The following is a 19,098-nucleotide window of genomic DNA, read 5'->3' on the forward strand; positions in this document are numbered from 1 at the left end:
TCTCCTACCACTGTCCAGGGACAGAACCAAACATCGGTACCACATCTTCACACAGTATCACTCTCTCTGACCTGCAACCTGCTACTGAATACTCTGTCACTGTCTGCACTGGAGTTGGAAAATGGAAAGCAAAGTCAACTGGTGTCTACAACCCTCACCACAAGTGGTAAGTACCCTACTTAGTATTATGTCTGTTGTCAAACTGACTAGTTGTCAAAATCACTGTAATATTCATTAAATAATCATAATGGATTTGTCAGCATGCAATGTAAAGGTACAGTATCTTCCCTGAGGGAGATGATATATGATGGTGAATTCCCCAGATCTCATCGTGCTCTTAGGTGCTGAAATCAATCGAATGTATTTTTTATCATATTTGAATTCTTGCTTTCCTCCATTCCTATCAGTCATTTTGTCAAGGAGTTGATCTGTCTCTGCTTGCTTACAACTTTATCAGTAGTAAGTGTAAAACACTTATTGTGTAGAGGATTTCTAATCACACCACTCTTTTCATTTATGTTTAAGTAATAAGGCATGATAACCTGGGGACTATAGTGAGTAACTCTTGCCTAAGTGCTGTTCTTAGGAGGGTATCATTCATGATAATTTTCCGGTTTCGAGGTCTTATTGCTTTTATAAAGCGGTGCCAATATTTTAAAAAAGATTATCAACATGTTTTATTAAAAATATTGTACGTTTTGCTAATTCAATTACATCCTGTACATCCTAGCAAATTCACGAAATATAAAATGAATTGTTAGCATTATTTTAGTAAGACAGCTGCGTGTACGGTGCATTCACATAGGCTGTTTGTAATAGGTGAATTACCCTATCTATCTGGCAGCGTGTATTCTTTACCAAAACAGCATTGCTGTGGGGGCGCTGTCATCATTGTGCTGATACAGAACAGTAGAGATAAGCTAAAGATTTCAAAAGCATGCATTGATCTCAGAGTCTCGAGCATTTTAAACTTTATGTTTATTGTAGTATAACTGATTATTAAGCAGAATTCAATATAATTCCAATGCAAGAACGCCCAAAAAACGTATCCCCACGTCGAGAGGAAACTCTTCTTTTTGTTACATTACAAATCCAACTGTTGTTGTGTGACTTATGTTTTTTAGCATATTGCTTATCCGTATCAAAAGGAATTACAAGCCGGCCTTTTCTACCTTTCGACTAATATTCAACTTTTTCCTCCTGATATATTTCTAGAGATAAACTGTAATCCTGACATGAATGTATTTTCCCTTAGTACTGCCTGCTCCAGACCAGATTAATGTTGACTCAGTGGACACCACATCAGCTGCTGTTAGCTGGAGCCAGCCACCAGGATTAGACCAAACCCAACATCATTACCCGATCTCCTACCACTGTCCAGGTACTTAACCACACATCACTACCATATCTTCACACAGTATCACTCTCTCTGACCTGCAACCTGCTACTGAATACTCTGTCAATGTCTGCACTGAGTTGGAAAATGGAAAGCAAAGTCAACTGGTGTCTACAACCCTCACCACAAGTAAGTACCCTACTTGAGTATTATGTCTGTTGTCAAACTGACTAGTTGTCAAAATCACTGTAATATTATTAAAGCAATCATAATGGATTTGTCAGCATGCAATGTAAAGGTACAGTATCTTTCCTGAGGAGATATATATGATGGTGAATTCCCCAGATCTCAGCGTGCTCTTAGGTGCTGAAATCAATCGAATGTATTTTTTATCATATTTGAATTCATGCTTTCCTCCATTCCTGTTAGTCATTTTGTCAAGGAGTTGATCTGTCTCTGCTAGCTTACAACTTTATCAGTAGTACAGTCAAATCACTTATTGTGGGATAAGGATTTCTAATCACACCACTCTTTTCATTTATGTTTGTAATAGGCATTGTGATAACCTGGGGACTATAGTGTGAGTAACCTCTTGACTAAGTGTTGTTCTTAGGAGGGATCATTCATGATAATTTCCGGTATCGAGGACTTATTGCTTTTATAAAAGCGGTTCCAATATTAAAAAAAAGATTATTAACATGTTTTCATTAAAAATATTATACGTTTTGTAATTAATTACATCCTGTACATCTAGCAAATTCAGGAAATATAAAGTGAATTCTTAGCATTATTTTGGTAAGACAGCTGTGTGTACGGTGCATTCACATAGGCTGTTTGTAATAGGTGAATTACCCTATCTATCTGGCAGCCTGTATTCTTTACCAAAACAGCATTGCTGTAGGGCGCTGTCCATTGTGCTGATACAGAACAGCAGAGATAGGCTAAACATTTCAAAAGCATGCATTGATCTCAGAGTCTCGATATTTTAACTTTGTGTTTATTGTGGTATAACGTGATTATTTAAGCAGAATTCAATATAATTCCAATGCAAGAACGCCCAAAAAACGTATCCCCCGCATCGCAGAGGAAACTCTTCATTTTTGTTACATTACAAATCCAACTTTTGTTGTGTGACTTATGTTTTTAGCATATTTCTTACCCATATCAAAAGGAATTGCAAGCTGGCCTTTTCTACTTTTCGACTACTATTCAACTTATTCCTCCTGTAGTATATTTCTAGAGATAAACTGTAATCCTGACATTAATGTATTTTCCCTTAGTACTGCCTGCTCCAGACCAGATTAATGTTGACTCAGTAGGCACCACATCAGCTGCTGTTAGCTGGAGCCAGCCACCAGGATTAGACCAAACCCAACATCATTACCCGATCTCCTACCACTGTCCAGGTACTTAACCACACATCACTACCATATCTTCACACAGTATCACTCTCTCTGACCTGCAACCTGCTACTGAATACTCTGTCACTGTCTGCACTGAGTTGGAAAATGGAAAGCAAAGTCTACTGGTGTCTACAACCCTCACCACAAGTAAGTACCCTACTTGAGTATTATGTCTGTTGTCAAACTGACTAGTTGTCAAAATCACTGTAATATTCATTAAATAATCATAATGGATTTGTCAACATGCAATGTAAAGGTACAGTATCTTCCCTGAGGAGATATATATGATGGTGAATTCCCCAGATCTCATCGTGCTCTTAGGTGCTGAAATCAATCAAATGTATTTTTTATCATATTTGAATTCATGCTTTCCTCCATTCCTGTTAGTCATTTTGTCAAGGAGTTGATCTGTCTCTGCTTGCTTACAACTTTATCAGTAGTACAGTGTAAAACACTTATTGTGTAGAGGATTTCTAATCACACCACTCTTTTCATTTATGTTTAAGTAATAAGGCATGATAACCTGGGGACTATAGTGTGAGTAACTCTTGACTAAGTGCTGTTCTTAGGAGGGTATCATTCATGATTATTTCCGGTTTCGAGGGTCTTATTGCTTTTATAAAACGGTGCCAATATTTTAAAAAAAGATTATCAAAATGTTTTCATTAAAAATATTGTACGATTTGCTAATTCGTTACATCCTGTACATCTAGCAAATTCATGAAATATAAAGTGAATTCTTAGCATTATTTTGGTAAGACAGCTGTGTGTACGGTGCATTCACATAGGCTGTTTGTAATAGGTGAATTACCCTATCTATCTGACAGCCTGTATTCTTTACCAAAACAGCATTGCTGTAGGGTGCTGTCCATTGTGCTGATACAGAACAGCAGAGATAGGCTAAAGATTTCAAAAGCATGCATTGATCTCAGAGTCTCGACATTTTAACTTTATGTTTATTGTGGTATAACGTGATTATTTAAGCAGAATTCAATATAATTCCAATGCAAGAACGCCCAAAAACGTATCCCCGCGTCGCAGAGGAAACTCTTCATTTTTGTTACATTACAAATCCAACTTTTGTTGTGTGACTTATGTTTTTAGCATATTTCTTACCCCTATCAAAAGGAATTGCAAGCCGGCCTTTTCTACTTTTAGAGCTACTATTCAACTTTTCCTCCTGTAGTATATTTCTAGAGATAAACTGTAATCCTGACATTAATGTATTTTCCCTTAGTACTGCCTGCTCCAGACCAGATTAATGTTGACTCAGTGGACACCACATCAGCTGCTGTTAGCTGGAGCCAGCCACCAGGATTAGACCAAACCCAACATCATTACCAGATCTCCTACCACTGTCCAGGGACAGAACCACACATCACTACCACATCTTCACACAGTATCATTCTCTCTGACCTGCAACCTGCTACTGAATACTCTGTCACTGTCTGCACTGAGTTGGAAAATGGAAAGCAAAGTCTACTGGTGTCTACAACCCTCACCACAAGTAAGTACCCTACTTGAGTATTATGTCTGTTGTCAAACTGACTAGTTGTCAAAATCACTGTAATATTCATTAAATAATCATAATGGATTTGTCAGCATGCAATGTAAAGGTACAGTATCTTCCCTGAGGAGATATATATGATGGTGAATTCCCCAGATCTCATCGTGCTCTTAGGTGCTGAAATCAATCAAATGTATTTTTTATCATATTTGAATTCATGCTTTCCTCCATTCCTGTTAGTCATTTTGTCAAGGAGTTGATCTGTCTCTGCTTGCTTACAACTTTATCAGTAGTACAGTGTAAAACACTTATTGTGTAGAGGATTTCTAATCACACCACTCTTTTCATTTATGTTTAAGTAATAAGGCATGATAACCTGGGGACTATAGTGTGAGTAACTCTTGCCTAAGTGCTGTTCTTAGGAGGGTATCATTCATGATAATTTCCGGTTTCGAGGGTCTTATTGCTTTAATAAAACGGTGCCAATATTTTTAAAAAAGATTATCAACATGTTTTCATTAAAAATATTGTACGATTTGCTAATTCGTTACATCCTGTACATCTAGCAAATTCATGAAATATAAAGTGAATTGTTAGCATTATTTTGGTAAGACAGCTGTGTGTACGGTGCATTCACATAGGCTGTTTGTAATAGGTGAATTACCCTATCTATCTGGCAGCCTGTATTCTTTACCAAAACAGCATTGCTGTAGGGCGCTGTCCATTGTGCTGATACAGAACAGCAGAGATAGGCTAAAGATTTCAAAAGCATGCATTGATCTCAGAGTCTGGACATTTTAACTTTATGTTTATTGTGGTATAACGTGATTATTTAAGCAGAATTCAATATAATTCAATGCAAGAACGCCCAAAAAACGTATCCCCCACGTCGCAGAGGAAAATCTTCATTCTTGTTACATTACACATCCAACTTTTGTTGTGTGACTTATGTTTTTAGCATATTTCTTACCCATATCAAAAGGAATTGCAAGCCGGCCTTTTCTACTTTTCGACTACTATTCAACTTTTTCCTCCTGTAGTATATTTCTAGAGATAAACTGTAATCCTGACATTAATGTATTTTCCCTTAGTACTGCCTGCTCCAGACCAGATTAATGTTGACTCAGTGGACACCACATCAGCTGCTGTTAGCTGGAGCCAGCCACCAGGATTAGACCAAACCCAACATCATTACCAGATCTCCTACCACTGTCCAGGGACAGAACCACACATCACTACCACATCTTCACACAGCATCACTCTCTCTGACCTGCAACCTGCTACTGAATACTCTGTCACTGTCTGCACTGAGTTGGAAAATGGAAAGCAAAGTCTACTGGTGTCTACAACCCTCACCACAAGTAAGTACCCTACTTGAGTATTATGTCTGTTGTCAAACTGACTAGTTGTCAAAATCACTGTAATATTCATTAAATAATCATAATGGATTTGTCAGCATGCAATGTAAAGGTACAGTATCTTCCCTGAGGAGATATATATGATGGTGAATTCCCCAGATCTCATCGTGCTCTTAGGTGCTGAAATCAATCAAATGTATTTTTTATCATATTTGAATTCATGCTTTCCTCCATTCCTGTTAGTCATTTTGTCAAGGAGTTGATCTGTCTCTGCTTGCTTACAACTTTATCAGTAGTACAGTGTAAAACACTTATTGTGTAGAGGATTTCTAATCACACCACTCTTTTCATTTATGTTTAAGTAATAAGGCATGATAACCTGGGGACTATAGTGTGAGTAACTCTTGACTAAGTGCTGTTCTTAGGAGGGTATCATTCATGATAATTTCCGGTTTCGAGGGTCTTATTGCTTTTATAAAACGGTGCCAATATTTAAAAAAAGATTATCAACATGTTTTCATTAAAAATATTGTACGTTTTGCTAATTCTTTACATCCTGTACATCTAGCAAATTCATGAAATATAAAGTGAATTGTTAGCATTATTTTGGTAAGACAGCTGCGTGTACGGTGCATTCACATGGGCTGTTTGTAATAGGTGAATTACCCTATCTATCTGGCAGCCTGTATTCTTTACCAAAACAGCATTGCTGTAGGGCGCTGTCCATTGTGCTGATACAGAACAGCAGAGATAGGCTAAAGATTTCAAAAGCATGCATTGATCTCAGAGTCTCGACATTTTAACTTTATGTTTATTGTTGTATAACGTGATTATTTAAGCAGAATTCAATATAATTCCAATGCAAGAACGCCCAAAAAACTTATCCCCCACGTCGCAGAGGAAACTCTTCATTTTTGTTACATTACAAATCCAACTGTTGTTGTGTGACTTATGTTTTTAGCATATTTCTTACCCGTATCAAAAGGAATTGCAAGCCAGCCTTTTCTACTTTTCGACTACTATTCAACCTTTTCCTCCTGTAGTATATTTCTAGAGATAAACTGTAATCCTGACATTAATGTATTTTCCCTTAGTACTGCCTGCTCCAGACCAGATTAATGTTGACTCAGTGGACACCACATCAGCTGCTGTTAGCTGGAGCCAGCCACCAGGATTAGACCAAACCCAACATCATTACCAGATCTCCTACCACTGTCCAGGGACAGAACCACACATCACTACCACATCTTCACACAGTATCACTCTCTCTGACCTGCAATGTGGTACTCAGTACTCTGTCACTGTCTGCACTGTGTTGGAAAATGGAAGGCAAAGTCAACTGGTGTCAACAACCCTCACCACAAGTAAGGAAATACCCTACTTAAGTATTTTTTCTAGTGTCAAATTTTTTCAAATCACTCTAATGTACATTAAATAATCATAATGGATTTGTCAGCATGCAATGTATAACTCTTGAAAATATAGTCTGGCCAAAAGCCAGTTGTTAGTTATCCTCCTTGCCTCTTCTTGTAAAGTTGTATTTTGAAGCACACTTTTTTTACAAGCCCCAGGTGTGTTGGTCTACTGCTGTTGACTTCTTTATCTTCTAGTAGTCCTGCTCACTGATGGCTGCATGGTGCATTGTCTTGTCCTTCCCCTGTCGCTGCAGTTGCTTAACGGTGCCCACTAAGATGTTGTTGGATGTCGTGAACTCTGAGTCTTTCATTAGACACCAGGAAAGGCTTTGAGGGGGGTCGTTATGCAGTGGTTTAACTCGGCACAGAGACCCGTGTAGCTGCTCAGCCCGTACATTTAACCCTTAATATTCCTCACAGTGCCATAAAACTCCCACAGAATAGTATCCAACCCTTCTTTTGCAGTTGTCTCAAAAGAGAAAGTTGTCTCCTTTTCACTTAGCCAGTCCATGAAACATCTCAGCCCAGTTTGTCTACTTGACTGTGTTGGCTTCATTATGGCTCTTTTCCAGGGGGTTATGTAGCATCTATATTGAATAAATCCAATATGGTATCTACTTATGCACTCTAACATAGAGCTCTTACCAAGTCAATCCTTTCTGGAATGAGCAGAGAAAAGGAAGAGGAGGAAGTAGTGCGGCGGAGGGTCAGCCTCAGCACTACCTGGTACACGGGACTAATCTGAAATCCTTACTCGGAATGTATCCTGCCGCGCGGAAGGATACCATATTGGAGAGATCCAATAGTTCACATACAGTGTCTTGCAAAAGTATTCATCCCCCTTGGCGTTTTTCCTATTTTGTTGCATTACAACCTATAATTTAAATTGATTTTAATTTGGATTTCATGTAATGGACATACTGGTGAAGTGAAATGAAATGAAATTGGTGAAGTGAAATGAAAAAAATAACTTGTTTCAAAAAATGCTAAAAAATAAATAACGGAAAAGTGGTGCGTGCATAGGTTTTCACCCCCTTTGCTATGAAGCCGCTAAATAAGATCTGGTGCAACCAATTACCTTCAGAAGTCACATAATTAGTTAAATACAGTCCACCTGTGTGCATTCTAAGTGTCAAATGATCTGTCACATCTCAGTATATATACACCTGTTCTGAAAGGCCCCAGAGTCTGCAACACCACTAAGCAAGGGGCACCACCAAGCAAGCAGCACCATGAAGACCAAGGAGCTATCCAAACAGGTCAGGGACAAAGTTGTGGAGAAGTACAGATCAGGGTTAGGTTATGAAAAAATATCAGAAACTTTGAACATCCCATGGAGCACCATTATATATATATATTATTTAAAAATTGAAAGAATATGGCACCACAACAAACCTGCCAAGAGAGGTCCGCCCACCAAAACTCACGGACCAGGCAAGGAGGGATTAATCAGAGAAGCAACAAAGAGACCAAAGATAACCCTGAAGGAGCTGCAAAGCTCCACAGCGGAGATTGGAGTATCTGTCCATAGGACCACTTTAAGCCGTACACTCCACAGAGCTGGGCTTTACGGTAGAGTGGCCAGAAAAAAGCCATTGCTTAAAGAAAAAAATAAGCAAACACGTTTGATGTTCGCCAAAATGCATGTGGGAGACTCCCCAAACATTTGGAAGAAGGTACTCTGTTCAGATTAGACTAAAATTGAGCTTTATGGCCATCAAGGAAAACGCTATGTCTGGGGCAAACCCAACACCTCTCATCACCCCGAGAACACCACCCCCACAGCGAAGCATGGTGGAGGCAGCATCATGCTGTGGGGATGTTTTTGATCGGCAGGGACTGGGAAACTGGTCAGAATTGAAGGAATGATGGATGGCACTAAATACAGGGAAATTCTTGAGGGAAACCTGATTCAGTCTTCCAGAGATTTGAGACTGGGACAGAGATTCACCTTCCAGCAGGACAATTACCCTAAGCACACTGCTAAAGCAACACTTGAGTGGTTTAAGGGGAAACATTTAAATGTCTTGGAATGGCCTAGTCAAAGCCCAGACCTCAATCCAGTTGGGAATCTGTGGTATGACCTATAGATTGCTGTACACCAGCGGAACCCATCTAACTTGAAGGAGCTGGAGCAGTTTTGCCTTGAAAAATTGGCAAAAATCCCAGTGGCTAAATGTGCCAAGCTTATAGAGACATACCCCAAGAGACTTGTAGCTGTAATTGCTGCAAAAGGTGGCTCTACAAAGTATTGACTTTAGGGGGGTGATTAGTTATGCACGCTCAAGTTTTCTGCTTTTTTGTTTCACAATAAAAAATATATTGCATCTTCAAAGTGATAGGCATGTTGTGTAAATCAAATGATACAACCCCCCCAAAAATCCATTTTAATTCCAGGTTGTAAGACAACAAAATATGAAAAATGCCAAGGCGGGTGAATACTTTCACAAGCCACTGTAACCGTGGTTACATACGTAACCCTTTATCTCCACCTGTGCGCGCCAGTTGGTTATTTTGGGATATCCTCCCCCTCCCATATCCTGTTCCCACCATACTTTTAAATCCATGTCTCCCCAAATGTTAAAATGAATGATGAACTCCTCCATGTTTTGTTTGTGTTTGAAGTAGCCTGGTCTATGAATTCATAGAATTCTGAGTGTTTACAGGTTTCCAAGGTGAATTATTAGTTTCATGTTCATTCTCTAGGCTAGCCTGCTACGGCACGGTGGAGATCACAACACTAGGCAGGTTTGCATTGACCCCATTGTCTTATGTCAGATGGCGTCACTCCTACATGACGGTCGTCCCTCAATCGATCAGTGCAGGTAGATCAACTCGCTATCTGACATGAGACAATGCGTTGACCCGTGTTTATTCTACAAAAGCAATGTCGCAAATGAAAACATAGCGACATGTGTAATGGAAACAGCTATAGGAAAAATGTTCTAAAGATCGACAACTTCTGTATCCGTTCGACGGGTGGATTTTTATTTTGTCTAACTTTCTTTATTGCAAAACATTCTAATTGAAACTGTGTTTTTGGGAAAAAATAATGATTGCAGAATAAATTTGAAGGTACGCGGGGCACGTGATGTCATCGCATAATTATAAAGCACCGTCTACATTTAATTCTAAATGCTTACTTTCTATAAAAATGTTTCGTTGCAGGACAAGGATTGTCTTAACTTTCAAGAATGCCTGAATTGCTTCGCTTTGCTTTTCTGGTTGGCTGGTCGCAAGTTTCAACATCCGTTTATTTCAGATCTACGGTACAGGAGTTCAAGTTGCACTGATAGAAATTCTATTAAATTATTACTATTGCTATTCTATGGTTTCACCATGGTATAGACTGTGATAATTATTAGAAAATATTAGTCAATTCTTTCATTCTATCCATGCTGGCTTTAGCGGGCTACCTGAGACATGAAACAGATATGTCGAAAGGGCATACAATTCTTCAACCAATAACATTTTACCTAGCTTGATAAGCTAGCTAACGTTGCTAATAATAAAGTCAGCTATATGCCTAACGTTGACAATTTGGTCAAACTAGCTACATTATCCATATTGACAAGGTTGTAGTTGTCAAATATTTTCTTTGTTGTCATCTTTTGGTTGAAAAGTTAAAAGGTCAGTGGTGAAACGTCACAACTCAGCAACTCGGGCAGCTTCCCACTTGTAATTCCAACATAGAGGGTCATTCAAGTAAAACTTCCAAGTCGAAACTAGGAATTTCCAATAACTCTGACAGCATGGGAACACGGCATTATTCGTTTTTTGCAAAAATATTTTGTTTTATGTGTGACGTCATTACGTCAAGCTGGTTTTATTGACACAGGATCGTTCAATGGAAACACACCCTAGCAGGCACTTGTCACAACTATTTTCTATGCAAACTTTCTAAATGTCGTCAAAAAATCACTGGACAAGTTCATGGAAACGTAGATACTGTTGCACAGGTCGTAAAGGCAGACAAAACGGTTTAGACAAACCCCAACTGTTGCAAACCAAATCCTAGCCCAGTAGCATTGAAAAATAATAATTTATAGATGCTTTTTCCAGGGAAGATAACGTTTCTGAATTGACTGGCCAGGATGTTGGACAGTGGCTGCAAATGTATCATTCAAATGGAACTGTTAAAAGGCATTACCCGGGATTGTGGGGAATAATGCCGCATTCACATGCTAGTCGAAACTAGGAACCTCAGAGTTAAAATTAACGTAGAGCTTCCTATTGGTTGATTCATCTTTCTGCAACGAGTTAGCAAGTCGGAAATGTCCAAGTTTCCTAGTTCCGACTAGCACGTGAATGTGGCTTTACTCTCTGCTATCAACCAATCAGCGTCCAGGATCCAAACCAGTTTTATAATTATTTATTTTTGTTGTGGTGGCAACCATTTAGCAGTGGTGCAAACACTATTACTAAATGAATACAGCAGAAACCCTTCATTTTTGTTACACTACAAATACAACTTCTGTTGTGAGACTTCTGTTTTTAGCTTATTTCTTCCCATATCAAAAGGAATTGCAAGCTAACCTTTTCTACTTTTCAACTACTATTCTACTTTTCCTCCTGTAGTTTATTTCTGGAGTCAAACTGTAGCACTAACAATAATGTATTTTTCTTTAGTACTTCCTGCTGCAGACCAGCTGACTGTTGACTCAGTGGACACCACATCAGCTGCTGTTAGTTGGAGCCAGCCACCAGGATTGGACCAAACCCAACATCATTACCAGATCTCCTACCACTGTCCAGGGACAGAACCACACATCACTACCACATCTTCACACAGCATCACTCTCTCTGACCTGCAATGTGGTACTCAGTACTCTGTCACTGTCTGCACTGTGCTGGTAGATGGAAAGCAAAGTCAACTGGTGTCAACAACCCTCACCACAAGTAAGGAAGTACCCTACTTAAGTATTGTCTGGGCAAAAAACTGGTTTAATCAACTTTATTAAACATAATTTGTCAATGTATTGTGACATGGAATTACATGGAAAATACGTTGAATTTGAAAAAAGTAATCAACAATCTGTTGTTTTGAGGAGAAAAATTATACCACAGGATTGTCATCATGGTAACTAAATTTCAACATAGAAAAACCTTTTTTTAAATATGTTGAATTTTTACCTTTTAAAACAACGTCGTATCTTTAATGTAATATCCACTATCAGAATAAATAAATAATCGGCTGGGCAGCACCTCCTACTGGAGAATTGATCTACCCTTTTGTCTCTCAGGGTTTTAACCTTCTTAGCTATGATATTTGTCACTGACCAAAAAATCAAAGTAAAAAAACAGGACTAAATCAAATCAAACTCTATTTAAAGTGCATTTAATTTTTGATTTAGTCATGGTTTTTAACTTAGATTTTTGGTTGGGATGGAGACGTGAATCCAACATATCAATGATTAATTTGTAGACAAACTGGAATTAAAGCCAGACCGTGGCACAGATGGAACTATCCAGGCAGAAGATAAATCACCTTGACATGTTGATATTTGATTACGTTGACAACCAAACACAATTCAATATTCCTTTTGAAATACAATAAATTGCCTATTAACTTGATGTCTTTAACTCAACCAAAAACAAAAGTTAAAGGATGGGATTAAGACAGTTGTTCAAATTGAACTAGTTACGTCTCCTTTAAAGCTAGAATCCTTAACTGAAACAATAACAAAGCAGACCAGCCCACCTCAGTTTTAGTAAAAAGCTGAGGGATGGGCCTGAAGAAATGTAACCACTCAAATTCATAGACAAAGCTATGGATGCAAGGACTGACCATCCATGACATCAACATTATAGACTTGTTTTGAGGCTATACAGTGTTTGTTTACATTTAAATTGCATTCAAACACTGGAGTAAAACAAGCTTATATTTTGAGATCTTATGGGGTGCAACAGTTTAACTAAGCTTTTGAGGCTTTTATAATGTATATTCTTCAAAAATCAATGGGTATATATAATTACTTTAAAAGTCCCAAAATGGATGTAGCAACTAAGGATTCTAGCTTTAATGTTGATATTTGGTTGCGTTGTCAACCAAACACAGTTCAATATTACTTTTGTAATACAGTAAATAGCCTAAAGTTATCTTAATGTAACGTTCAACCTTGAAATGAGTAACACATCCATGGCCACACCTCCCGAGTGGCGCAGTGGTCTAAGGCACTGCATCGCAGTGCTAGCTGTGCCACTAGAGATCCTGGTTCGAATCCAGGCTCTGTCGTAGCCGGCTGCGACCGGGAGACCCATGGCACAATTGGCCCAGTGTCGTCCAGGGTAGGGGAGGGAATGGCCGGCAGGGATGTAGCTCAGTTGGTATAGCATGGCGTTTGCAACGCCAGGGTTGTGGGTTCGATTCCCACGGGGGGCCAGTATGAAAAAAATAAAAATAATAATGTATGCACTCACTAACTGTAAGTCGCTCTGGATAAGAGCGTCTGCTAAATGACTAAAATGTTAAATGTAATGTTGAGGTTACTGTAACTATACATTTCTTCTTATGTAATCATATAAAGTCTGCATGTTCAAGATAGCATGCAAAGGTCGTCGCAGGTCTGTGGAGATCTTCACAATTGCTGTAATAATCTGGTAGAATCTCGAACGGCATTGATCACTTGCACCATATACTTTTAATGTAATCTCAACTGCAATTCAGGTCATTAGGTTCGGCTATTAGAGAAGCACAGTGATAAGTAACACATTGTGTTGAATAAATAAACAAAATATCTGACATTGTATTCCCATTGGAGTTTGGTTGTGCTTTTAGATGGTTGAAAGCATAGTGATAACACATTGGGAATTCAACTACATTTTGGCTGTCTTTTTGAGTGGGTGAATATAGGTTGTAATCTCATTGATCAACGTCTCAACCAAATACTACCCAATTATCCACGTTGAAATAATGTTGTTTGCCCAGTGGGTAGTTATCAAAATGACTCTATGAACTAATCATAAAGCATGTGTCAGCATGGGATGTAAAGGTCCAGTATCTTCCCTGATGAGAAATATATGATGGTGATTTCCCTGGATCTTTCCTATTTCCTAATCTTCCTTTCTATTTACAGAACCCTGTCTCATGGAGCTCTTGTCAAAGGCTGGACTAGAAGATCATTATGAAAACAAGCTGACGTTAAGTACTGTCCTTGAGATAAATGCTATTACTACATCCGATGAACCACTTACCACTATGCAGTCACTTCCAGGGGCCTTCCTTAAGAAATTAATGATGGCAAATGTGAATGCTAGGAGTGTAAAATGTATGTCTATTGACCAGGAAGTTTTCTATTATGGTGTAGACAACCTGGACACTGACTCTGATACCAGCAATGTAATTCATCCACTGGACCTGATAACTGCCCTGTTTCTGTGCTCAGATGGTTTCCTGCAGCAGGAGATGGTCCAGAAAATGTCCATGTGTCAGTTTGCTGTTCCTCTCCTGCTGCCAAACTGTGACAAAAAACAAAGCACTTTGATGCTGTGGGCCTTGGGGGACATAGTGAAGAAGTTTAGACCCTCTTCACAAACGGCCACAAATGCTTTCGTGGAGGAGAGAATAGTTCTCTCTGATATTCCTATGGTGTCTTTTGTTAGGCTAGGAGAGAGCAGCTTGTCCAAGTCTCAGATTTTGAACAAGTTGCTTAGTAACCCTCAACAGTACCATGATACATTTGTTCATCATGATATGGAATGTGGCGATGTCCCTCGGCAAATCTCAGATGGTCTAGTTGAAATCAGCTGGTACTTTCCATGTGGGAACAGAAACATAGACATGTTCACTAAGCCTGTGGCTGTTGCCAATCTCAGAGGAGACATCAGGTCCTTTGAAACACAGTTTTCCTTTCTGTGTCAAACATCAGCTGCAGTTTACATTTTCATTGATGATTTCGAGGCAGATCTCAAGGTTTTGGAAGGAAAAAGCACAAAAGCAGAGTTATTTCTGGTTGTCAACTCTCAGAGAAAAACATTCAAGGTGGACACATTGAAGAAAATTATTACACAATACAGTATCAAAGAAACAAATGTGATTGTGAAAAAGAAGCAGAATGATGCAGAATTTGTCAAAACCCTGCAGTCATCTGTGGGTGACATCATCGAAAAAAGTAAAAACAGATTGACAATTGAAAACATGGCTGACGTGGCTCATCAGTTTGGGATTCTGGTTGATGAAGACAGTGATGCGTGTCAGAGTGCCAGGACGATGGCATATGAAATCACCAGGAACATCACAGACACCATTAAATTCAAAGATGAACAGCTACCCTTACAAGGGCAAATCTGGAAAGAGCTTTCCCAGTTGGAAAAGGAGAGGTGTAGGCTGAGAAAAGCAGGGGATCAAGACATTGAACACTACAAGAGCTCTCTGAATAAAAAGGAGGAAGAGTTGAGAAAGAAGCAAAATCAATTTGAAATGTCAGATGCAATGGTAAGCTTCATTTCAGGATTGTCAAGTTCAGGAGCTGAGCGATCCTATTTCCTCAAATGGATGCGCATAAATCTGGACAATCTGTCACTGCAGAACCTGTCTGCTTTGCGGGACCGGTACAAAGATCTCTGCCAACATTCTCCGGAGAAAAAAGACAACATTAAAGATTTGGATAAGCAATTATCTGACTGTTCCTTAGGAATTGAACACTTCCTGCGTGAGTTGGGCCAGTTTTATGAAGCTGCCTGCTCCCTCCCTGAAGGTAGCCTACAAAGGGAACAGATGGAGCATCTCCCTGGTTTGTGTGCTCAGATGCTGTTGGATGGCTCCCCTGTTGAGCTTGTGGATGGAGATGCATCAAATATCCCTCTAAAATGGATATCAGCTGTACTGACTCAGCTTCATACTCTTGTCCAATCCAACAGCAAGATCCGGGTGGTCACAGTTTTAGGGGTCCAAAGCACTGGGAAGTCCACTCTCCTCAACACCATGTTTGGGGTCCAGTTTGCTGTCAGCAGTGGAAGATGCACCAGAGGGGCCTTCATGCTACTGATTAAAGTCAACAAAGAACTCAAGGAGGAACTGAAATGTGACTTCATCATGATCATTGACACAGAGGGGTTGAAATCACCAGAGCTGGCTCAACTCGATGATAGCTATGAACATGACAATGAATTGGCCACACTGGTGATAGGACTCAGTGATGTCACTATTATCAACATCGCCATGGAGAACTCCACAGAGATGAAAGACATTCTACAGATTGTTGTTCATGCTTTTATCAGGATGAAGGAAGTGGGGAAGAAGCCAGTGTGTCATTTTGTGCACCAGAATGTCTCAGACATGTCTGCTCATGACAACAACATGAGGGACAGGAAGAAGTTGTTGGAACAGTTGAATGAAATGACCCTGGCAGCAGCCAGAATGGAGAAGAAGGAGAATATCACCAAGTTCACTGACGTGATGGACTATGATCCAGACAAAAGCAGCTGCTACATCCCAGGACTCTGGCATGGGACTCCCCCTATGGCTCCAGTCAATGCAGGCTACAGTGAGGCTGTGTATGACTTCAAGAAGAGCTTGATGGAGGATTTCAGACAATGCCGAAAAAATTATGTCTTGACGCATTTCATGAAGTGGACACAAAGCTTGTGGGAGTCTGTTAAATTTGAGAACTTCATCTTCAGTTTCAGAAACAGCTTGGTTGCAGATGCATACTCCAGATTATGCACTGAGTACAGTGATTTGGAATGGGCCTTCCAGAAAGACATGTACAACTGGATGATTGGTGCTGAAACCAACATTTCTAATTTTGACATGACAGTTCTTAATCGCCAGATCTCCATAAGAGATATGCTTAATGACCTGATGAGGGAAGCATCGGAGAAGCTGTCAGTGGGGGAAAAGGAAATCCAAAACAATCTAATTACATACTTTAAAAAGCAAGATGGCCATGTCAATCTGGTGGAAAAATACAGGGAAGGCTTTGTGGCCAGTGCTAAAACACTGAGACGAGAGACAGAAAACACAGTGAATAACACTCTACATGGAGCTGTTGAAATCAAAGAGGGAATGGCCAAACTGGATGACATAAAAAGTTCACAGGCAAATACAATGGAGAAGAAGGTACTGGCTTTGCTGCAGACCTGTAGACAGAACAAATCTGATTTATCAGAACAGGACCTCATAGAAGAGTTTGAAAGAATGTGGAAGGAAACTCTGTCTGAGATCAAATTCAGAGGACTCACAAGAAAAGATGTTGCTCAGGATGCCTTCAACATTTTACATGACCATTTCTCTACAAGGCCGGGTTATGTCAAAAGTATGTTGGTTGGAAACAGCTTGGTTGATTGTGGGAAGATACCGTTTGTTGTAGAGTCAGGTAATTGGTGGAAGAAGACTAAAGGCTTTGTCAGGCACTGGAATAGAGATAGTGACCATTACAGGATGAAACTACAAAAGTTGTGTGATGACATCATAACACATTGTCAGGACTTGATAACCCAGAAGGTGAGAAGCAGAACAGATTACCATGACACTGACATCAAAGAGCTGCTGAACAACATTGATGAAACATTGCAACAAAACAAGAAACGTAAAGTTAGTGAAGAATGTGAAGAATGTGAGGTTAAACTGAAGTTGCACATCTGTGGCATAGCAGCGATAACATTTCAAAAGAAGCATGATGATTTAATTGCAGTCAATGACCCCCGAAAATGTCTGGAACAGTCTAAGGAAAAGTACCTTACTGACTTCATAGACTTATTTCATAACAAAGACCAGTGCCTTAAGAAAGCTGAGGAGTTCACAAAGCTCTTACGGCCAGCTGTACAGGACTATGTGACCAAAATGATTGGTCCTGATATAGTTGATGAAATGAAGACAGGTAAAGGGTCAGAGACTTACAGCACACGGATGCGTTTCCAGTTCTCCATTTTAGAACAGCTCCTAATGGATGGGAAATATGAGAAATACAGAGAATACATCAACCATTATGAAAGGTTTGTGAAGGACTGGCTGTTTGACCAGATTGTCGAACAACTCTCAAAGGACAGCAGACTGGAGAAATTGGAGAATAAACATCTTTCAGAGATAGTCGAGATAATCACTGATACAATTTCTAACATCAGAAAAACACATAGCACTATAAAAGATATCAATACTTTCATTCAGAAAATGTGTTGTGCCCTTGGAGAGAAGCTTGTCTTCCCAAAGGATGATCTGGATTTGATCATGACTCTGAACTACTCTGAAAATACAGAACAGTTTGCTGACTACCTAATAGATTATGTGGGAGAATTGGAGCAGTCACTGGCAGCTGTGTACGATAAGGGAGGAGGCATCAAAGAGAGACTCAGATCTCTGCCATTCATGCCTCAGGACAAGATGTTCACCAGTCTGTTTGGCTGTGGAGAGGTATGCCCCTTCTGCAGTGCACCCTGTGAAGCAGGAGGGACGGAGCATACCAAACACTTTACCTCCATTCACCGTTCAAACGGGCTCAGCGCTTGGAGGGATAGAGTGACAAAGGTGCTAGTTATTGACATATGTTCATCTCTTGTGATAAGTGGCCGTTCATTTTACATATCCTCAACAGCAAAAGAATCTTATCCCTACAAGGACTACCAGACATATTACCCTAACTGGGTCATAACTGGAGATTCCAGCGTTGAGGCGTCAGACTACTGGAAGTATGTGATGGCTACATTCAATGAGAGAATTGCTACAGACACAGATGCACTCCCTGCTGATGTCCCAGAGGACTGGAAGGCATTAACACCCTGATGATGCAATGAAGAGCTTGAAAGGGCTCATTCAACATGAAAGACTAGTATTAAACTAGCTATAAGAAGTCTCTAGTTGTCGACATGACAACCATTCAAAAGATGTCAGACTTCGACAACCAGAATTAACTCTCACGACATGGATATATCACAGAATCAAAATATGTGAAATAATGTACAGATCTGTCAATACCCAATGCAATTCTGAAAAGAACAACTGCAGCAAGACAAGTCATGAATTACGGATACATTGATAAATTATATAAAAACTTGGCAATTTACAGATCTGATGTTCCATAATGAAATAGCTAACACTTTGAGTTTTATGGGAAAGGATACAATATAGTCAAGTAATAAATAA

The 19,098-nt window shown here is 39.5% G+C and overlaps 1 protein-coding gene and 1 long non-coding RNA gene across 3 annotated transcripts; both read left to right on the forward strand.

Annotated features, from left to right (window-relative positions):
• Positions 1-113: 113 nt before the first annotated feature.
• On the forward strand, positions 114-5,469 carry LOC123487320. Of its 2 annotated transcripts, XR_006659730.1 has the most exons (5): positions 114-163; positions 1,256-1,381; positions 2,617-2,886; positions 3,977-4,246; positions 5,338-5,469. It is a non-coding gene; the product is annotated as an uncharacterized LOC123487320 (long non-coding RNA). The 2 variants fall into 2 exon arrangements; XR_006659731.1 differs by lacking the exon at positions 2,617-2,886 and having other exon boundaries at positions 1,256-1,525.
• A 6,329-nt stretch (positions 5,470-11,798) lies between these two features.
• On the forward strand, positions 11,799-18,738 carry LOC123481162 (up-regulator of cell proliferation-like). The gene is made up of 2 exons (XM_045218540.1): positions 11,799-11,918; positions 14,096-18,738. The coding sequence occupies exon 2, from the start codon at positions 14,107-14,109 to the stop codon at positions 18,736-18,738; it is 4,632 nt and encodes a 1,543-aa protein (XP_045074475.1). The 5' UTR covers positions 11,799-11,918; positions 14,096-14,106.
• Positions 18,739-19,098: the final 360 nt, after the last annotated feature.

Source organism: Coregonus clupeaformis, unplaced genomic scaffold, assembly GCF_020615455.1.
Source record: "Coregonus clupeaformis isolate EN_2021a unplaced genomic scaffold, ASM2061545v1 scaf1649, whole genome shotgun sequence".
Classification (NCBI taxonomy): domain Eukaryota; kingdom Metazoa; phylum Chordata; class Actinopteri; order Salmoniformes; family Salmonidae; genus Coregonus; species Coregonus clupeaformis.